General features: G+C 47.2%; 8 protein-coding genes across 8 annotated transcripts; 5 read left to right on the top strand and 3 right to left on the bottom strand.

The window, feature by feature from the left end:
* Window positions 1-2,048: 2,048 nt before the first annotated feature.
* GLAREA_01637 (uncharacterized protein) lies at window positions 2,049-4,029 on the top strand (the record flags this gene model as incomplete). The annotated part of the gene is made up of 2 exons (XM_008088853.1): window positions 2,049-3,383; window positions 3,436-4,029. The coding sequence occupies 2 exons, from the start codon at window positions 2,049-2,051 to the stop codon at window positions 4,027-4,029; spliced, it is 1,929 nt and encodes a 642-aa protein (XP_008087044.1).
* A 251-nt stretch (window positions 4,030-4,280) lies between these two features.
* GLAREA_01636 (vacuolar ATP synthase subunit E) lies at window positions 4,281-5,084 on the bottom strand (the record flags this gene model as incomplete). The annotated part of the gene is made up of 3 exons (XM_008088852.1): window positions 4,281-4,431; window positions 4,487-4,995; window positions 5,052-5,084. 3 exons carry the CDS (start codon window positions 5,082-5,084, stop codon window positions 4,281-4,283), a joined length of 693 nt encoding a protein of 230 aa, XP_008087043.1.
* Window positions 5,085-5,591: 507 nt separating this feature from the next.
* GLAREA_01635 (Multidrug resistance efflux transporter EmrE) lies at window positions 5,592-7,235 on the top strand (the record flags this gene model as incomplete). Its single annotated transcript, XM_008088851.1, has 2 exons — window positions 5,592-5,633; window positions 5,706-7,235. The coding sequence occupies 2 exons, from the start codon at window positions 5,592-5,594 to the stop codon at window positions 7,233-7,235; spliced, it is 1,572 nt and encodes a 523-aa protein (XP_008087042.1).
* Window positions 7,236-8,617: 1,382 nt separating this feature from the next.
* Window positions 8,618-9,438, bottom strand: GLAREA_01634 (SRF-like protein; the record flags this gene model as incomplete). The annotated part of the gene is made up of 4 exons (XM_008088850.1): window positions 8,618-8,911; window positions 8,964-9,098; window positions 9,182-9,197; window positions 9,251-9,438. The coding sequence occupies 4 exons, from the start codon at window positions 9,436-9,438 to the stop codon at window positions 8,618-8,620; spliced, it is 633 nt and encodes a 210-aa protein (XP_008087041.1).
* Window positions 9,439-12,823: 3,385 nt separating this feature from the next.
* GLAREA_01633 (uncharacterized protein) lies at window positions 12,824-13,609 on the top strand (the record flags this gene model as incomplete). Its single annotated transcript, XM_008088849.1, has 3 exons — window positions 12,824-12,992; window positions 13,046-13,281; window positions 13,337-13,609. 3 exons carry the CDS (start codon window positions 12,824-12,826, stop codon window positions 13,607-13,609), a joined length of 678 nt encoding a protein of 225 aa, XP_008087040.1.
* A 1,707-nt stretch (window positions 13,610-15,316) lies between these two features.
* On the bottom strand, window positions 15,317-16,468 carry GLAREA_01632 (uncharacterized protein; the record flags this gene model as incomplete). The annotated part of the gene is made up of 3 exons (XM_008088848.1): window positions 15,317-15,410; window positions 15,464-16,004; window positions 16,108-16,468. The coding sequence occupies 3 exons, from the start codon at window positions 16,466-16,468 to the stop codon at window positions 15,317-15,319; spliced, it is 996 nt and encodes a 331-aa protein (XP_008087039.1).
* Window positions 16,469-17,115: 647 nt separating this feature from the next.
* GLAREA_01631 (uncharacterized protein) lies at window positions 17,116-17,286 on the top strand (the record flags this gene model as incomplete). Its single annotated transcript, XM_008088847.1, has 1 exon — window positions 17,116-17,286. The coding sequence occupies one exon, from the start codon at window positions 17,116-17,118 to the stop codon at window positions 17,284-17,286; it is 171 nt and encodes a 56-aa protein (XP_008087038.1).
* A 2,646-nt stretch (window positions 17,287-19,932) lies between these two features.
* Window positions 19,933-21,376, top strand: GLAREA_01630 (FAD/NAD(P)-binding protein; the record flags this gene model as incomplete). The annotated part of the gene is made up of 2 exons (XM_008088846.1): window positions 19,933-19,983; window positions 20,030-21,376. The coding sequence occupies 2 exons, from the start codon at window positions 19,933-19,935 to the stop codon at window positions 21,374-21,376; spliced, it is 1,398 nt and encodes a 465-aa protein (XP_008087037.1).
* Window positions 21,377-21,688: the final 312 nt, after the last annotated feature.

The following is a 21,688-nucleotide window of genomic DNA, read 5'->3' as shown; positions in this document are numbered from 1 at the left end:
ATTGTAGTATATTGTAGAAGACCTGAGTTGAGTCTTGCCGGGGCTAGCGCGAAATTGCTTATTCAGAACGGGCTAAAACAGAGCTGCAGACCCTTTGAAAACCCCGGTCGTGGCGATGATGGCGGGCACGATATGGGAATCCCTTTGTGGAGCACAAGAAACAAAAACTTTAGTGGTGCCTCAAAGAGAGCTATCGCGACGACGCAGAAAGAATAGTTTGGGGTGTTGGTGGGAGGGTTGAAGAATAACCTTCCAGGAGAACAAGGTGTTCGTTTGTGGCAGAAGGAGCGCTTCGTACCTATGTACGGAGCATCAGCAAAGCACCGCCGCTGGGCTGGGCTGAGAAGACCTGGGAGGGACGGAGTGAGATTCGCTGTGCCGGACTTTACGGTAATATAAAATTGCCAACGCTGAGCACTCAAATGCGCTGGATTGTTCGAGGTCTCTTCGCAGCTCGCCAATTATTCAGGGGCATCGCAGGCCCAGCAACGACTCTACCGGCCAAGAGACAAAAGGGGGCTGAAGGAGGATTGTTGGCGGAGGATCACATTGCACTCGGTGGTCTCTCACATATCTAACCCTCTCTACATGCGCAATAGGAATGACTGCACATTCTACACGTGCAATAATCGCAGGTGTTTCGTTCTTACTATGCAGTTGCAGTCATCATACAGTAAGTAGCTGCTAACATTTACCTAGCGGAAGTCAGGGAGGTGCCGTGAAGACGGTGAAGCTGCTAAACCCCGAGCAAGCCCGGTGCGCGGCGGTGGGATTGGTAAGAGCAAGTGGTCGATGTCGTAGTGGAAACCTGTCACAGTGGTCATTTTCAACGTCCCGGATGCGGAAAAGGCTGACGACCGAATCGACGGTACTTGGCGGGGGGGGAATGCAGAAACTAAAATGAAGATATACGAGTACGGTGCTGTCCACAACAAAGGATGTTGTAAACCGCGCGAGGAAGGAGACGGCATAAATGAAGCTCTAGACTTCTCAGACTCTCCATCTTCCGTAGGACACTTCTCTTCCCGTATATGATTCCCACAAGCTGCGACGTTGTGCACCGTAGGGCGACAGCGATTGTGTGATCTTGATAGCACGGTCTACAGATTATTTGACGACTGTACTCAGCACCCCGACTTCCGGTCATCCCCTTTTCTGCGGCTGATTGCACAAAAGCGCCGTGCCATACACCTACCGCAGCATAACCTGGTGTAGATACGACTTCCACCACACAATTCATGTGCTTCTACCAAAACCAATTGTTGGCAAGCATAATCGTACGTAAATGTCTAGTATTATTGGTTCTTCTGCTAAACATCAAACGACGAACAATTACGGAGCATCGAGGCATGAATGAAATCAAAACACGAGCTTCAGAAGTTCGGGTTGCCCCGGCCAAGACTCAAGAGAAGACAAATGATTCCGGTCCGGATTTAACCCGAGTCAGCAGCTCGGATGGTTGGATTCGAGTCGCGACTCTCAGTATCCTAGCCTTCCAGGTTGGTATGCGCCTGTATTCCATAATCATGTTTGTTTGTCCAACCCGAGCAGCTCTTCACAACTGCACATCGAGGAATCAGCTCAGCGGACGCCGAACGTGGAGCAGAAGGTGGACGAATCAAGCAGACACATCATCTCAACAGCAGCAACGATCTTCTTCGAAGTGCCTCTCGCTGATCCTGGGCCTGGCGCTTCTCATCAATCTGTAGGCGAGAATCCTCCTTCAGATCCCTCCAGAGGCAGTTGCAGATGGTCGACTTGCGGTGCCTTTAGACAGTTCTTCTGCACTGAATCACAAATATCTGCAAGCTGGTGAAACCGTGTCAAGGACTTCTTCGCCATATTTCACATAAAATACCTCGTGCACTGACGGTTTTGAGAGACTTCGCTTCCATTCTAAACATCGGGGCCAACTCACCGATTCCGTCGTGTAGAACCTTTGCACGTAACTGACGCGACTCCACGCGATGTCTCTGAAAAAGAGCGCGTTTCTTCCCCACTGATTTATATAGGCCGGATCATTTTCTTGATGCGCCTCATATTTGGAAATGGCTGGCGACAAATCCATCCGAGACTTCTTTGCTCCGAAGCAAACACAAGCTGCACCCCAGTCTTCCCTTCCTAATTCCAATTTACCATCCTCACGAGCAAAGTCAACTTCCCAACTTGAATCCTTTAATTATAGTGTTACCAAGGACCACTCGTCATCTTTTTCATCCAACCTATCATCCCCACTCAGCAGTAATAATTCAGCGTCACCAACACGAACGGTTGGACGCAGTATTCTAGATCCTGCACCAGGTTTCGCCAGCTCTGGTAGAGAAGTGAGAGGTTCTGACGATGAAGAGGATGATTCAGACTCCTCACTGGAGGAACTCCAGACCATCTTCGCTACGAAGAGCTCGACGGTGCCAAACACGAAACCAGCCGCACCTTCCACTCCCACAGCGAAAAGAATCAAAACGACTGATTACAATCTGAATGTTTCTCCATTGGCCATATTACCAAAGTACAGGTCGGATTTAAAGTCACTCGTGAAACTTGCCCAGCATGAGAAAGAGACTGAAGAAAGTGCACAGAGAGTCAAGGCGATGGAGGCCGATCGAGAAGAGCAAGAGGAAATAGCTCTTTCTCGAGGAGACATTGACTTGGCTTCAGCAAAGCTATCTCACGGGTCGTTACTCGAGTCTGTCGTAGCTCAAAAGGAAGAAGGTGGATTACGAAAGGTCACTCGTGCTTTAATGAGGACAGAAGCAACAAGTGTGCAAAAACACTGGTCCTTTTTCTCAACCGAAAATGAACCCCCGAAAAGCAAGCGGGAAGCTTTCCCATCTCGTTCAGTTCCAAAATCTTGGCGGGATATGTTGGGAGACCCAGAGATTCGCCATCAGACGTTCGTCTCTGGCTATGCCGAAGACATGGTAGCATTAGGAAATAGTCTACCAGATGAGCTGTTCATCTGGATTCTCAATGATGCCAGCTTTGAGCAGGACGACGTTCTGAGGGCATCGTATTACAACACTCTTAGAGTATCAGCAAAAGAGCAGACTAGCAAACTAGTCACACCAGCCATTATCGAAAACATGTTCCGTAGTCTTGGTGCTAACCAGAACGCGCTATTAATTGAGGAAGAGATGACACCAGTACCTGGACGGAATTCGCTCAGTCAGAATCACGATTGGTCGCCTCTGCGCTCATTTGCACTGTATTTGGTTCTGAGTGCACATGCACTGGGACCGGAGTCACGGGAGCTTGCCATTTGTTTGCTGATTCGGATGTTGGCCGATAGCATGGTATACAAAAACATTGATCTGCTAGATTCAATACAGACTACGGTCCGGTATCTTTGCAAATATATCGAGGATGGTGTTTGGGAGGCTTCTGTAAGCAAATCCCAACATTCCGTCATTGGTTAGACTAACAGTACTACAACAGTGCCAAAAAATCTGCAAACTGATATTTAAAACTGTCAAAATTGCTACAATGTGTTTGCAAATTGTAGAAGCATTACCCTCCACCACACCCAGGATCCATGACCTTCGGAGGAGACTAGCGCTCTGCTACTTCTACGGCAATGAATCTCATTCTGAACAAAATCCTCATTACACTTTAAATATATCCAAAGTTACGAGACGACTGACAGAGGAGGGATTCCAGCCAAATCAAGAGACAGATTATGTAGAATTCTCAGCTCTGATTGCACTTTTAGACATTGCTGTAGACGATGGAAGGAATGTGAATCTAGATCTGAAGGATAAAGCAGTGGCAGAAGGATTCGATGAGCAGGTGGAGTTGCTCATCAAGGTGCTTTCACATATTCACGCCGGTATTGGTAATCCTGGAGCTGCATATATATCCCGGATCGAAGCAAAAGAGATGCTAGACGTTGTAAAACAGCGATTTTCAGACACTCTACGTGCGAGGCCAAAGGCTAAAATTTCACATTTTAACAAGCCTGCGGAAAAGGTCGAGCTTTTGGGGAGAGAAAGAGCTGGCATGAGTGCATTCCTAGCAAGGAGCAAGGCATAGTGCAAGGATAATGCAATTATACACAGATACCCACATGTTCTGACTACTGAGTATAGCCACAGGTAGAGGCGGGAGCTGCAAGTATGAGCATCTGAAGACCAATACTGCACGCAAATGAGTTTGAGTATCATACAATTTCTATGAGGTTTGCTGAAAGCTAGCAGCACAGTTTGTTATTTATGTCAGTTTCCAGAGTCAACCCGACTCCAGCCAAACACCACTCCCTTCACGTCCTCGAAGCAACCCACCGTCTAATTATAAAACCTCCTGTTCTCATTCTTGCCAAATAGTGTCGTTCTTACAGATGGCAAAGCATTGTCCTGAAGCAGCTTCAGTCGTTCCTCAAATGTATTGTTGATATCAATCTTTCCACCACCACCAACAATCGACAGACCACCAGCACTGCCACAAGGTTAGCTCACAAATCCACCAACATGCAATCTCTCTGCCAACTTACGATCCCTCAGGCTGAGGATTCTCCTCATCAATCGACACCGAAATCTCTTTGCCCACCTTCTCCTTGTACTCCTTCGAGGCCTGCTCGATAGCCTTCTTGAGCAAATCATAATCCGCTTTGCGCCCTCTAACCTGCACCTTGGACTCATTCAGAGCATAAAAGCCTTCCAACATCAGGTTCTTCAGAATGGTAGTGTATTTTCCCTTATCCTTGGTCGCATCTGTCAATTTCTTCTCCGCCTGCTCGAATATTGAGTCTAGCAGCTCCTGTCTGGCGGAGAGCACCTTTAGTCGGGTCTTGTTGGCTACGGTGGAACGGGTGATTTGCTGTGACATCTGAGCGGCCTTAAATTTCTTCTCGTATGCTGTATCGATTGAGGAAGTTTCCTGGCGAACAAGCTTCGACTTCTCAATAGCGAATTCTTCATCTGCTTTTATTTCGATTTCGCGGCCCTTCTCCATTGCTTCTTGCTTGATGAAGGCCGTCATCTTCTTCAGCTCCTGTCCGACCTATACGTAACTACAATTAGCTACCAAACCATGTAACATAGAAGCCCGAAACCGACCTGGTCGTCGGATAATGCGTGAGACTGCGACATCTTGGGTGGTGGCTGTTTGGGGAGCTGGGGAAGTGGTATTGGTGTGTTTATGAGGGCAGCTCTAAGCTCCCATCACGATAAGAGCAGGAGCAGAGGGACGTCGTCAAGGTCACGTGCAGCTTAATGATGGCTGAGTTGTCTTGGAACTCTTGAACAGTGCACGCCTGTACGATCTCAATTAGATTCAAATGGTCAAATTGCCGGGCCACATGATTCACAAAATAGGAATATCGCGTTACAATTCTCATCAAATCCTGTTCAGAAGGCACCCTAAAGATTCCTCTCATTCCTATTGCAGTGACCAGTCAAAACTACTAGCGAGACATGTTCGAGGGTGACTTGCTTAGCTTGGCATGACGGTGAGAGATGGCAAGGAATATATGCTCCCTTTGACAACCAACACTTCTTGCTCTTGAATAACCTCCCCGTACTAAACGCGCCACTCCCGGACTTGGTAGTTACATCTCCGTTCCGCCAAATGCATTGTTGCGAAATTGCGACTGCGTGATGGGAAACCTCGGCGATCTTTCGCCAGGAGGTAGTATAGCTGTATGTATACAAACACCTCAGAATGCCTCTACAAGTCCAGCCACAGTCGCTGACCATTATGTTTCTCTTTAGATAGGCATACTCGTTGGACTTATATCAACCAGCGTCCAGAGCATAGGCCTAACGCTGCAACGCAAATCACATATACTAGAAGACGAAAAAGACCCTCACGATGTTCGACGTCCTCCACATAGAAGAAGGCGGTGGCAGCTTGGGATGGCTATGTTTATCATATCGAACTTGGTTGGAAGTACCATACAGATAACAACATTGCCTTTGCCGGTTCTCTCCACTCTACAGGCGTCCGGATTAGTCTTCAACTCGATATGCGCCACTCTAATACTTGGGGAGCCCTTCACGAGGTGGTCTTTGGGAGGAACGATACTGGTATCGAGCGGAGCTGTGTTAATAGCTATCTTTGGCGCAATACCGGAACCCGCGCATAGTTTGGATCAATTGTTGGATTTACTGGGGCGGAAGGCGTTTGTGCTCTGGATGATATTCCAGGCCTTATTGGTGGTCGGTATAATCGTTGTAGCCGGGTTTCTCTCGCGAGCTCCAAGCATATCAGCAAGTCCGCGGACTCGATTATGGAAAGGTCTAGCATATGGATGTGTGAGTGGGATATTATCAGCCCATTCGTTGTTGTTGGCGAAATCGGCAGTGGAGTTGTTGGTCAGGACGATTGTAGACAGGATCAACCAGTTCAACAGATGGCAGTCTTGGGCGATCCTTCTTGGATTGATCTTCCTGGCTCTTACTCAACTATACTTCTTGCACAAAGGGTTAAAGCTGGTCTCGACAAGTGTCCTTTATCCCCTGGTCTTTTGCATATACAACATCATCGCTATTCTTGACGGCCTGATTTACTTTAACCAGACGGACCGTATCAGTGCTTTACATGCTGGATTCATAGCTATCGGAACTGCTATACTCCTCTCTGGTGTACTTGCCCTTTCATGGCGATTGTCAGATGAGCAGACTCAAAATCCAGCGGTAGCTCAGAGCGCTCTTGCACCAGGGCTTGGGCTTGTGGAGGATACGGAAGAAGAGGACTATTCCGACGAGGTAGCTGCAGACGAAGAGAACGCGATTGTTAGCCAACATAGGGCATTGTTAAACGGGGAGCCCATGACACCGACCACAAAACTAGATACTGTACTAGGTGCCACAAGGCACGTTCGAAAAACGGTGCGCCTCACGGAAGCAGACGAGATCTGGGGCGAACTTCAAGATGATGACACGAAAACCACCTCCCCAACACACCCAAGACGCTCCTCTACGAACCTTTCAGCACCTAAATCCCCCAGACAAGGAGATAATTTAGGAAGTCCAGAACCTACCGAACACACATCCCTGTTACGTAACAACTCCTTCAACCGAAGAAGACGCAGGAGATCAGCAGGTTTCCCTGGATTTCAAGCCAGACCGGCGTCAAGAAGTATTCGAAGAAGAAATACCCAATCCCAACCACAAGAAGCAACCGGCGGATTCTGGAAGATGAGATGGTGGAAACGAAGCTGGGGAAGCGGAAAAGATCCACCTGATCCTGGGCTTGGTGAACGGCCACCCAGCGGTAGTGGTGCAGGTAGCGCAGTGTAGAAGATAACAAAAATCCAACATCTTCCACGCTCGCAAGCGGAATTCTTGTATATTGCTTCCCCAAAACACCGCACCCTACGCTCTTCTACGTACATAACATGAAATTGGGAGTTTCCACGGGAGTCCAGCGTAATCATTTCTAGGAGTTTAGGGACCGGGTTAGTAGGAAATGGAAATGGGAGAATACATCCTATGAGGGATTTTTGTATTCTACTATACACTTTGTAGATCGATGAGGGGTTAGGGACTGACAGGAGGGGGCCTCATCATTTGTATTTTATGCGGAGATTCTAGGGCTATTTAAGTTGCATTTGAGAGGGGATGGTTGGAAGAAATATAATGAATGGTTTTAGTATATCGTCTAGGATTTCTGCATGACCTTTGACTGTTCCGAAGTCGATGTGTTGAAAAGTTATACGTTGCGGCTTGGCCTTGGATTGCTTCCAACTTCCATGTCCACTGTTAGACTTAAAGTTACCTAGGCAATACGCACGTACTATTGTCAAACCGCGCCCATCTAATCATTGGAATGTCCGCTCTCAAGAGTCAAGAGTCAAGATTGTTATCTGCTCAGCTCATATGCCTAAATATACCGACTGGCGAATTCCACACATGCTGGTTAATCCTCGCCAATGACACATCTAGAAGTTTAGGGTAGTCAGAATGAATACAAAGTTTTCATTATTGTGTAGCATATCCACCACTAATCGAGAGGGTGATAAATCCACAAGCACAAACATGTTACTAAGTAGTTGAAGAGACAAAGAGAAGTTCCAGATAGAGTTCGTAGGACAGACTGGATGAGAAATCGATATTCAAAATACAAGTAGTCTCAGTTAGACATTGTGTGGGAGATTTATTTGAATTTTAGATTCAATGATGCATTAACCCCGCCAGATCTGGCACCGAGGCTGTAATATACAGGTTCAACTAAGCAGCAGCACGAGTGACCCTATACCCCACCACCACCATGATTTCCACTTCGAAAGCTTACGCAGAATTTCTCAAGAAGATGTGAGTTCCAAACATCGTCTCATGAAATTCGAGCAATTCCAATGTAAAAAATCAAAGAGCCGCCTCGTTTTCCCCTCAAATATCCCTATCAACCCAAAATTTAGTGACTGGCAAGATTAACCGATTATCAGCGCCCTAAGCATGTTTCCCCTTTTCCGACTTGTAGTCAAGAGAATTCTGTGCAAGCAATAACTAACGAAATAGCAAACCCATATCAAGACACCCGAAACACCAAAGTAAGTTAACGGGAGGATCGAGACCCGCAAGACACGAACGTTACGGAAGCGTTGTATTATGTGTCGGGTATCAGTACTATAATTCAGCCCAACCCTCTTTCGTGTACTTAGGACCATTGGCGCAAATGCATTTTATGCTTGATGGGAATGTTGTTGTGGCATGCCAGTCTGTGGTGGCATAGCATATCCACCCCCTCGTTGTTGTTGCTGGACATAGTTTTGATATGCTATGGCTTGTTGTTGTTGATCCATCGAAGCCGTCATGTAATTAGGATTCATCTGCGCGTGTTGTTGTGGCATGGCGGTTCGGGGCTGTTGCGGTGGAAGATGTTGCTGTGGTGAAGTATCTTCTGGGGAATCGACGGTGTTCTGATCGTCAACCCCATTCTCGCCGTTCCCGGCGGGTTCGGGAGCATTCAAGCATGCCTATTCTCTGTCAGCAGACGACTCGCGCAGCTGGAAATCAACCTGCACATACCTGAATCAAATTTTTGCCTTCCGCTTTGGTTACTAAAGGCTGGAGCTTTGGTGTCGTGAAGGTATAGACCAAGCCGGTCTCAGAAACGACGAGTAGGAGCACTTGGGTACCAGTGAGGACGGACAATTCGTATGCCTAGAAAGGAAAGATTAGTATGGCTACTTGAAGCTATCGCAACGGAGCGCCGACGCGTAAAGCTAGTGAGGAATTGATTACACGCCTTTTTCATGATGCCTGCCTTACGCTTCGAGAACGTTATGTGTCGGCGCGATTTGTCTGTAATGAACTTGATCTCGATCTTCCTGCGCTCGCGTCCGGGCTTATCGTCATCATCGTCGTCGTCGTCCGCGGTCGAAGGCCTTTGGCGCTTGATGCCCCGAGTATCACCACCTGCGAGCGAGTTCCCATTGCCCACCGCATGCTCATCGAGTGTTGAAGGCGAACCTTGATCGTGTTGGTCGGTGATGTCGGCCATTATTGATAAAATGTTTAAGGTATGACGAGAACAACTCTTTTGAGTTGGATGCCGACGGCCTTACTGCTTATGGGAGTGGAGAGGCTGTTGTCCTGCTTTGTCGCAGATACCTGGTCGCGAAGTGCTGGATTAAGGTTGGCGTGGTGGGAAGAAGCGAGTTGAGTCGGAAAAACCGCCTGCGAAGGGCTGGAAATGCGGTGGTCTGGGGGTGATGGAGGTCGGGTGAACTGGAGGCGTTTTCCGACCGGTAGAATTGTAGTGGTGTACCGTACGTACGGCACTGGATTGGGATGCTGGGCAGACAGCACGGTGCGGTTTTCTTGTGGTGTTCCTGGATGATGGCTGGAAGAGGAAGCGATCTGGATAACCAACTGTGGGAATTAACGATTGATCAGGAAAGGTGAAAGCGGGACGATTGACAGGAAGATAGATTGGAGCAGCGCGGCGGATGACTACAAGAGATATGGAGTAGTGCGTGAGAAACGAAGGTAGAGGCTGAGGGGGAGGGGGCAGCGAGGGAACTTGGGTGATTTGGGGGAAGATGAGAGGGAAGCTTGGGCAAGGAGAAGCGTAAGCGTGGAGTCCGGGCGCGGGTTGGTGGTGCTGTTAGGCTAGGGCCCAGGGGGGAGTCGATAGTGGAGCTGGTGGGTGGGAGATGGGTGATGGGTGATGGGTGATGGGTTTGGCGGGCGGGCAGACTGACAGACAGAGCCTGTGCCTCGGGGATTCGGGGGGTGCTTGGAGTGTGTTTGTGCAGCGGTGGTGGTGCTGGAGACGAGATATGCTGGCGCTTTGCCCACGTTGTGTCCACTGTCCCTGTCCACTGGAGATTCGGCGGCGGGCACTGGACCGCTGGTGCAGCGCAGGCCTCAAAGTTCAAGCGAACAACGCTGCTGCTGCCCGCTGCTCCCTCGACCGCGACAGAACAATAATGCACATGGTTTGGTCGCAGTCGCACTCTGAACCTCTCCTTTAGGATGATCCCGAATACAGCCATTTCTCGTGCCATGTGTCGTTCTGCACCGATTCCCCCATCCCCAACTCCTGCATCGTGCACCACCCAGCGGCCACCCACTGCCACCAAACGAATTGCTGCTGGTGGTTGGGAGATGTGCAGACTCGCAGGCAGCCCTCGGCCTGCTGTTTTCGGCGACACTCGACCCCCCCACTCGCAGGAATGAGGACGTGATGCTCAGCCAAACAGCGTGCGCAGAATCCGCTGCAGGTCTACCGGGGAAGTCGTCCCTGGCTCTCCACCCACCCTTCCACAACATCAGACGAGCGATACCGATGAGGGGGAAGGCAGCCATATCGCCAGCCCGAAATAGAGGAGATAATGATGAAATACGTCGTTATCACAAATTGCTGCAGCGACACTTGCAGTCGTCCTGCGCAGCGATTGCACCCACTCAGCATGCTCATTGGCCGCAAATATACAGAGTGCTGGTTGCGCAACAGTTCGCAAGAACTATTTCGGGCGCAACAAAAGTACTTCGTATGTTCGGACGAGTGCACGAGTTGTGTTGCAAACCTCCCCCCGTTGCTGTGCCGCGCTTGCAGAACACGCAGAAAGTTGGATCCTTCGACGGCGGAACCGTAGATGTTGTTGTAACCATTGTCGCAAAAGAATTTCGAGGTTTTCGAGGACTTCAACGTCGAGGCGCATCCAAGTAGATTTCCGCGCAAAGGCGCAGGTGTGTTCGAAACATGACGTGCGTGGGGAATAATAGAAAACCGTTGCGCGACTCCAAAGAATACACACGTACCTTCCAAAGTTCTCAGCAAACCCCTTTTCGTCCTAGCCTACGCGATGCAAGGTTGATATGTTTGCTAACTGGAGCTCTTGTCTCAAAAAGCGCGGTGCTATTACTTAGTCGCGTCGATGTCTTTCTTTCCGTATTCGTCGTCGAAGATGCGCTTCATACACGTGAGGGTAGGTGCAGGGATACAAGTAGTATGGTAGAATTGCGTTTGAGAAAGGCGTGTCCTGTTCGAGCATCGCTCCTCAGAGGGAAGGGGGAAAGGGTTGATTTAAGAATTAGGAGCTTAGCGTCATCTGGACTAGCGTGAGGGGTTCAAGATATTCCGCTCCGGATCTCCAGTCTGACTGAGGGTCTGGAATGCTCGATTCTTATCCCCATTCTTGTCAAATGCCGACAGTTGAATCCTTCGTAACGAGAATATTTGTCTAATTGTTGTCGAAAATAGATGAAATAAACGAGAGTTAAAGAAAACCGTTAGAGCCGGTAGTGGTATGGCGACCTAATCCTGATCAGGACATCATCAACCAATATTCACCTCGAGTACGTACTTATCAGAAATATGTTTACTTAAATCCATTCATACAAATCGTTTAATTGAGAGAGATATGCAGAGATCCTCCACGAAAGAGCATAAATTTAATTTCAGCCCCAAGTCATGAGGTTCAAGAATGGTTATTAAGCACTGTGGCTTCTGGTTAGATGCGTTGAAAGCTCTTGTTTTAGGTACCTGCTAAAGAATACAGTCTTTGGCAAAAGCTGGCTGGGGTACCAGCGCAACATTTTTGAGCTGTCACCCCTAAAATTTCCAGAAACAGTGCGGTTCTTCGAATAAGTTCATTCTTTAGATATTCGCCCAGTCAATGTCATGAAAAGTCTACAAACTCGATAACTTTCGGTATATACTTTGACACGTGACTTTGACCATATCTTATCACTGGGTCTCCTAATTTCCGCTAAGTACACCACTACCTTCCAGCACGTTTAGCTACAATATCCGACGGCTTAGAGAATTTAGGACTCTTCTCTACAAGCTACAATGCTAATGTGTCGACTGTGAATGTCGCTTAATTGTCCTCAAGTCGGCTGTTTGGCGCTTAGCGACGTTTTACTCGACCCTGATAGGGACAACAACATCTGCTCTCCCTCTTTGACAAAGCTTCCGATCGACCTATTTAATAAGCTGAGCAGAACACCAGTTCTGTCTACATTCATTTTCACTCGCCTTGAGCTCCCAAGCTGAGGTTTTAATGTCCTTCCCTACGGAGCACCAAGCAACCTGGTCCGTGCCATCGCAGTCTCCCGCAAACGGCTGCCACAGATCCAAATCTTGAGGCAAGATCCAAAACATCATTTGTCTTGGATCCTACACCCATAACCGCCCAAGCCACGACTTGTCTCCACACTCACGACAGCGCAGGTTTGTTTCCTTTCTTCCTCTCTTCCTTTCACTGTTTCTCTCTCTGTGTGTCTTGTCTTTCGCTTTTTGAATTCGTTTCCTGTTTATTCTATTCTTTTAATTCTAACCTTTTCATTTCGTAAACCTTGGGGAATTAGACGCCGGTCGTCATTGTGGTAGCTGGCCAACTCACACTTTACGAAATATCACGAAGAAAACACTCAAGATGGCGCGCGATAACATACTCTTGACCTACGTGGTGGTGGATGTCTTGTTCGTGGTTACTGGGGCTCTGTTGATCATCTTTTCAATCAATACCCAGATCGAAATCGCGAAGCCATTTACCAAGGACAATGTCGTGAAGGATTTGCTATTGGGGATGTGCCCATTAAATGGTAAGGAACATGGCTACCGTTGTGGGAGCCAGAAGGGCTAATATGTATACCAGCTGCTGTAGGAAATGCGGTTCTCGTCTTCGTAACCTTCCTTCTCTCCATCCCAGCGATAGTCATGCCAACAACCCGAACATGGCTTAAGATTCATGGATACATGACCGTAGTCTGCGCGATATTCACATTGGTTCTCGGTTTGGATATATGGTTCGAGACATTGAAGACGAGATCAAACCTTGCAGTCATCTGGAGTGCGCAACCAGCAGACACCCAGAGTTTGATCCAACAAGTTGTACGTACCTGCCGATCTTTTGATGTCTACTTTTATTTTGCTAACAATAAATCAGCTCGGCTGCTGCGGCTACATGAACTCCACTTCTCCGCCATTCGTCAAGGACGCAACCTGCCCCAATGCCCTCGTCGCTGCCGCTCAGCTCGGTTGCGTAACCCCTTTCTCGGGAGAAGCCAATAACTTTCTGGACCTCGTTTTCACCGGTGCTTTTGGTATCGTGGGTATCGACGCTGTACTTGTAATTCTTACTGCAATTGTGCTTAAGGACCGCAAGGAGAAGGAAAGATATAGGTTCATTGATGAGAAGAACGGAGCTGGAGCTTTTTAAGCTGGGAAGGTTGATGGATTGTTACAGACAGGGCATAGCGAGGTATTTGAATTTTGGACTGGGAGCACTTGGAAATATCTACGACCGTAATATTTTCTGCTTAGTTTAACAGCTGATCGAAAGTCCCGCCAGAAGGAGTTTTATTTTTGTGTATATTCAGTTGATTCCCTCTTAGTCTGGTTTTATAGAATAGTCTGGGCTGTTTTTGCACATAGTAAGATCACTTGAGAATTATATTGCACTTGTTGTGTATAGCACGAGCCTGGGAGAAAGACTCTCCTTCGTTGTAACATGTCCCTGTCAAGTATCAGACATCTTGCCAATTCCTGAAAGAAAGGCTCATAGCTTCGCTTTACCTGTTTAAAGCAGATCTGGTCGAAATCGACTTCTGGTTCTGCTGGTTCATAAACACTGAAGTTACTCGTAGGAGCCAACTCAAATTTCTTAACTACTAGATCAAAATAGCGATGTATCACTTTGCGATTTTAGCCATTACAAAGGGCAAATAGGCCTCCACCTAAACGTTTTTTCCTAAACGGAGGACGAGCTGTTCTTTAAAGTATGAAACTGTGAAGATGTTCATCAGTGCCGTTTTCCTCCTACAAATCATATCTGCGAGTTCCTATTGCGAATTCGCGATCTCTCTACATGTCAATATGAACTACTCAATTTACAAAATCTAAAGTTCGTCCTTCAATTTTATGTTTTGTCATTTTGCCAGAGATAATGTAATGAATCATTTTGTGAGGGTTGGCAGTGCTTTCAAGAACGTTGGTGGAATCGAAGTTGCCTGTAGAGCTGTCCCTTGTGGTGTAGAGCTGAACCTTGCGGCAGTGAGTGGCTAAGGTTGGCGATAGGAAGTGCTTCATTGGCGTGTAAAGGACAGCAATAGCTTTAGAGGTAATGGTATGATCTGAAGTATAATAAACAGGGTTCGAGGAGGAAGCATTGAGTAAAAGGTTTGAGGTTCACGTTGCAGTGATGTAGGTACCTATCCTGGTGTTCACCAACACTTCTGACGACCAAGTGTGGGCCAGTTGCTATTGGATGAAATGCTAAGGGGTGGTTGTAGTTTTCGAAATTCGCGTATCTTTATCCCACTGAAAGGTTTCAGTAACACATCACTTGCTCGTGGTGAAGTCCATGCCGAGGGGAATATGAAAGTCATGTATTAGATGCTTTTGCAATAACTTTGGGCAGATAGTCCAGACAGGGAACCAGGACCATGCTTATCGTTCCATCGTTCGAAAGAACTCTAGAAACAGGCGTAATATTTGAAGAGTGTCTCCCAAATGCTGCAGACAGTAGGCATGGAAATTGAAGAAGCAAAAAAATCCACGTACGCGTGCGGTCAAGACCAAAAGATATCTTTGTAATGGAGGTGTTATTGAAAGATTGCACGCTAGATGATGAAAAACAACCCGATACGAGAACTCCGTTTCTTGTCTGCCGATTAATTTGGCCAGCTTCTTGCCCAACGCTCTAAACTCCAAACCAACCAGCAATGTCCACACTCGTGGTTTGATAACCAACAAGTGACGCCCCTCATCCTGGAGAGATCATAAGCCCTTATCGAACATCGATCAAACATCCATTGACCGTTCTCAGTGGTATGGCCACTATCTCTGAGAAGTGTGTCTCGCAATCTATCTCTTGGATCCTGCTCGCGGTATAAATGACTACTAATAATTCTAAAACGTGGGTATCTTAATTTCCAATCCTGTCCTTTGTGGCAAGTTTATACTCCGGACACCATTCATCAAGGGACAAAATATGTTCCTTCAAAAATCTATCAGGTTGACTAGAGTAATTCGTTAGTTTCGAGGGTGGTACCGTGAAGTAGATAGTACTCACTGTAGTCCTAATGGATGAGGGTAATCGATCGTTTCGACTGCAAACGTTCTCGCAGTTTCCATGTCTGGTAACTTGATGCTGCTCACGATCCCCTCCTCGCTATCCTTCTCCTGCAAATCCTTCATCCGGGAGAAGAACCACTGGTCCTCGGGGTATGGCTCTGGCTTCGCAGCCCATTCGAACTCGGACAGTACCCTCAATGTCGTTTTCCTGTTCCTCAAGCTTAATCCGCCATTATATCCAACTCCAATATCCGGATTGATTGGCGCGCCCACAAAATCCCACTCGAAAAAGTCGTCTACCTTTCGTACTGAATTTGAGCATAAAATGCTATCTGTCTGGAACAAGAGTACATGTTCTGCAGGTGCCATTTCCTCCCAAATCCATGGTGTCGTGAGAAAGTCCGAGACGGAATTCCAGTTCGGGAAGTATACGCCGTCAGCGAGAGCGCGGATCACGACTCGTCCTGCTCGTTGATGGCGTAGAAGAGCAGCGGATGTGCTAAACGATCCAAAGTTTTCAGCGGCTGTGTAGATTACGACTGTTCGCGAGAGCTGGATTAGCATTTTCCAATGAATCTTTTTGGCTCAACCCCGCTGGCCTAGGCCACAAATCTTTGCAAAGAGAGAGCAGAGAAGACTTACTTGGCCAGTCTGGTCCAAGAACAGCACTGAAATGAAGCACAAGTGGTACGATTCCTCCAGATCTTCGAGTCTCGATAATCACGGCAGCTTTGTTACTCGTGCTGACATTGACCGTCATCCAATCTGCTTGGAGGTGCGAATCCGTTTTGTTGCCCGAATGTCGAAGCAGCTTGTAGTAGTCGTAAAACTGCGCCTTTGTCGCACCAAATGTTCCATTTCCAGAAAACACATTGAGTTTATCCGCGTACTTCGAATGGTTGAATACCCGACCCAGGAACCAGAATACCAGGATCAGCCATAGCGACGGCAAAATCCATTTGCGTGACTGCGCGCTCGCGAGACTGGCGACAGCGATCCGCATCTTCGTCGTACACGTCTTTCTTCGACTCGAAGACAACGACGACGTCTAGGTGGAGCAAGAGAAGAATGGAACAGTCGCAGTGATCATCGTCGAAGGGGGAGACCTCGAATATGGGACATTGTAGCACATATCAAGCGTCGCCTTACTGATGGTACCACTATTGCATTTCCAGGGGCCCAGTAGGCATCCTTTTCTGGACCCTGACGGCCCAGCCAGACGGCCTAGGGCTGAACCGCTTGGGCGCTACGCTGTACGGCTGAGAGAGCTGATAAGGATCATGCGGATGCAGCTCATCTCTTTGAATCAGGGGTTATGCAAAGCTACACGTGGGATACTCAAGTAATACTCGGACAGCTCGAAGGCCTTTCAATTGAAATTGCAGTCGTCGATGGATCCCTTTAGAGCTTGAAATGAAATCGAAAAACATATGGTGATTCAGTATTGCTTTGTTCTCGCCTATCCCCGGGCCTAGTTTCAATAGACTGTATTTCTCCCGTTAGGCCATGCTCAAAGAGGGAATGGATATGTCGCCAGCGACACCTGGCCAAGGATCGACTCAGAAACCAATACTAGCTTGTTTAATGCTTCGAACCATCAATGGCTTTCTTCGAGAGCCATCTCGCGAAAGTCACGCTCTTTACATCTACATGCCTGGTCACAAGATTCGCCATCCAGAATATAGTGGGATACAGAAACAAGACCGTGAGCATTACGTCGGATGCATAATGTACGCCATCATCTTGTCCAGTGTATTTCCACATAAAATTAGAAAGGTGCCATCCCAGAGTATACAGAAGGGTTCCGTGGATAATGTATAACGAAAAGGATATTTTACCGAGGTACTGCGAAAACTTAGTCGTAAATATAGTATGAAGGAAGTGAGGATTGTCGACGGTAAAGACGAGATTGAACGAGGCAAGAAAAATCCAGAAGTGGTCTTCATCATACATCGTTTTGTAACTTGTAGGTATCAGAGACGTTAAGGTCATAAATCCTGGAGATTGTGCAGCACCGTCAACCACATGAGGTGTACTGCACACGAAGAGTGACAGAAAGAAGTTCCCGATCCAGAATATCTTCGCAGCCATTCGGCGGTGTTGGCTTCCAGAAACCCGAGTGATCGGGTATTCCATTTCCATTGATTGCAGCTCTCCTTCTCCCAGTATCTGTTTATCTCCCTTTGCCGATTCTCTCATATGATGCACTTCCGCAAGAAGAACTCCGCTCAGAAATAGGAACAAATGGGAATAGACATTCCAAAACAGAAATAACACAATCCCAAGTAGTACTCCGAAACGTATAGCTCTACGAAGTTTAGCAACTCCGAGGAGGGTGAGGAAAATAACCAGAGACCCACGTAGCTCAACTACTATCATCCAGAGATTCGTATCGTAGGGCGGATTATAAACTGGATAGTTGGCCGCACGGAATTGATCGGATAGCCCAATAACACTGCGAAGCCAATGCATCAAGTTCTCTCCAAACGTGGGGAGCACAACTGGTTCTCGAGAGCCAGGCCCAGTTCCATATAAGCGCAAAGCCGCGAGAAGCATTGCTATGAATGAAATCGCGGCAGGAGGAAGAACAAGCCTGAATCCTCGCCGCATCGAAGAGTTCTGGGACATGGCCTCCTCTCATGAGACTCAATGGTTTGTAGCTCAGCGAAAAGCCCGAGATTGCGAAGAACACGGCCACTGCTGCCAATCCAGCGCCATGAAGTAATCTGAGAATTGGAAGTTGAAGAATAAAGTAGCTGGCACGAGTAGGACTACTTCCGTAGCCCGAAACGAGATTCGGAATAACCAGGTGGAATGGTGAAACAAGACAAGTAAAGATGCCACACCCCGTAAGCCATCTAGCTATGCTGTTGGATGAAGTGTTTGTTCTTCTGGGTGAGACTTTTGTGAAGCCCACATAGTGGACTGACGAATAGTTGGAGGCGAGGCGTTGAGTCGAGATGTGAACAAAGTTAATGACCAGCTTGACAGCGAATGAATAAATGAAATGATTGAGTCATGTTTCAACGCTGTATACAACCCCGTTGCAGAATGACTAGGAGTGTCGTGATGGTGTTGAGTTGGATTTCTGCTGTGGTTGTGTTCTTCCCAATCAGGAATGGTCGAGCTTGCTTGGCTCCTCCGCCTCTTGAGAATCTTCAACTCTTTTCCAACTTCCAAAAACCTCTCAGAAGCACGATGTTGTTGACTTCCGAGTAATAAGCCCCCCAGCTGATTCCCCTTCCAGCGTTATTTCTCCTCCAGCCATATTTCGCAGCTTACATGTAAGCATGCCAAGGAATAAAAAGTAAGGCATACTCGTACCTCCGTGTGCGATCAACTTTTAAAGGGGTCATATTCACTTCATATCGGTTCTTGTCAGCCACGTTCCGTATTCAGTCGCCCGCACGGCAGGCTTCTGCACTGGACCTGCATGGGCTCGGCGCTGCAATTTCCACTCGGCTTGTTTCCGTGGTCGTTGGCGACGATTGTCCGAGCTGAAGAAACTTATCTCTTCAGGTATATACAGCTATATTCCACACTTGATGGCATATCTGAACGCGGTGAGAAAGGAAACAGAGTGTAGACTTCTTACGCCAATGAATCTTTCTATTTTCAAGCCGATTTGCTGAAACTTCTACAGGTCGGTCACATGACATATGTGTATCACTGGTGCAATCATTACCTCGTAGTATTAGACGACATCAGGTACCTCTCAGAAGGTCCAAAAGATCTATATATAGCATTCCGAACAGCTGTATCAAACCTATATCTACATAATTTTCAACAAAATTTACCAGGCCACAATTCAACCTGGAGCCCAGCGATGGGACCTTGATAACGAAAACTACTGGTATTGACTTTTCTTAAGCATCAGCACCTAGTGGTGAATTTTGAGTTTCGACATTATGTTAGAGAGGTGATCTATTGCTACAAGACTTCTTCACTATGAAAATATCTTGCTGTAAGAGTTTTGCTTTGTAGCAGGTCTTACAAGATCGTTACAAGACAGCTAAGCTAGTCACAAAGAATGGACTTTATCTGAGCCACACATTTTGGTTTTCTTCAAGTTCATCGTCGAGAATTTTTTACGTGGACACGAATGACACAAGTTGAGATCGAAACTTATCATTTATACAATTCTCCCTGCTCCAATAATTGGTTGATTATTTTCCTGTCTACATCTTCAAATTACAGTCTGTTGGAATTACTCACAGTTGGAAAGACGATGCATGGCCTGCTACTGAATGTTGTTGTTATGCAACCATGGCCACCCATTATCAGCATCCACCCTCATGATTCACAAGCAAAATGCCAGATGTCTTGTTACATTTATAGGAGACTTTCGGTTTGGGGATTATCTTGTTATTGCTTTCTTGACAATACATTTTCATCACCATTCTTACACTCAAACTTCGAAGTTGTCTCTATCTCTTTCATTAGATCAACTAGGGGAAGAAGATCGCCATGGAGACCAAGGCGCTTACTAGTATTGCTATCATAGGCGCCGGTCCAGCAGTAAATCCACTCTTCTCTACTCTACCTATCTCTAATATTTCTCTAGGGTTTAGCTTTGGCTCTTTCTCTTCATATGCACGCTCCTCACATCAGAACATCTCTCTACGAGCTTCGCTCACCAACAACGTCTCTGTACGGCGCCGTCACCTTTTCACCCAATTCAATCCAAATTCTAGATAAACTCGGAGTTTATCAACGGATCAAAGACCATGGGTTCGAGTTCGAGGATATAGTTTTCAAAGACAGTTCCAATGTCACTACTGATGTCTACTGCATGGGAAAAGAACAGTTCGGCTATAAAGCACTCCGAGTTTATCGTCGAATTGTACTGCGTGAGCTACGAGCAGTTGCAGCAGACAGAGGAATCAGCGTCTTCTATGGCCGAAAGTTCTCAAAAGTGGTTGACGAGGGAGAAGAGGGTGTTACATTTGAATTTGAGGATGGCACAAGAGAGTCAGCGTCTCTTCTTGTTGGCGCGGACGGAATCCATTCTCCAGTTCGCCAGTACATACATCCTGATGCTTCACCGATCTACAGTGGTAACATGTGCATCACCTCTGCTGTCAAGCGTTCTCAATTGCGTCTTCCAACTCCATATTTTCCTCTACCGTCATCAATTAGCTCAACACTAGGTGTCGTTGTGTTGGCACCTCAAGATCCTGCCGGAGAAGAGATCCTCGTCTTGACCCAACGACAGCATCCTGAGCAAGACAAAGAAAAGTGGGATATAGTGCGAAACAACAAGCACAAGCTTCACTCCATCCTACAGACCGGCAAAGAGACATGGCCTGATGTCGTGCAGTCAGCCTTGGAGCATCTCGACATTCAAAAACTCTCAGTGTGGCCTTTCTACCTTGTTCCTGGGCTCACTACCTGGAAGTCGGAAAAAGGAGGCGTCATCATCATAGGCGATGCTGCTCATGCTATTCCTCCTCCTGCCGGCCAAGGCGCAAGTCAAGCTCTCGAAGACGCTTTCTCGTTCTCCTATCTTGTCTCAAAGCTATCAAAATTGGACGATAGGAATGAAGCGCTCATGAAATGGGAGAAGTATAGGATGGCGAGGATGGAAAGAGTCACAGAGCTAACCAGGAAGTTGAGCAACCGAAGACTCCCTGCGGAAGCACTGGTGAAGTTGTTACTTGAAGACGTGTTCGTGGACGGTGCAAAGGAAGGACAATCATGGTTGTACGAGCCTAGAATTGAGAAAACGGTCGACGACTTGCTTTCTAAGTTGACGAAAATATCGGATCCAGCAATTGAGTCGAATCTCGACTTGCTTTCTATGTTGACGACATCCAAAACGCCGGAGCCAGCAGTTGAATCAAAGCTCGCCGCGTCCTTGACTGCTGCAGCATTGATTTTGTCCGTATCTTCTGGGAAAGCAATTGCTTGAGTAGGCTAAGCTTGCTTTTGAATTGTGGCAGGTGGTACCGTGGACGACGAAAACGAGTGACCGTCACAACTATATCCGAAAAAACAATACAGCACTCGCTTATTTCGGAAGAATATATTGATAAAGGGGTATCCATTTCATCGCTATGAATAGCGCTAGATTTCATTAGTTAGCTACGTAGATTTTAGACTCAGGTTAGCGTGCAATTCGATGATCACTACCACGCATGACTCAAATTGTGAATTGATCCATGATACCAGAATAGCCTTGATTGTATTATGTGATAGATGAGGCATGAAATCGGCTACACTG

The sequence above is a fragment of the Glarea lozoyensis genome, assembly GCF_000409485.1.
Source record: "Glarea lozoyensis ATCC 20868 chromosome Unknown GLAREA7, whole genome shotgun sequence".
NCBI classification, from domain to species: Eukaryota; Fungi; Ascomycota; class Leotiomycetes; order Helotiales; family Helotiaceae; genus Glarea; species Glarea lozoyensis.
This window is presented reverse-complemented; position numbering and strand designations above follow the sequence as displayed.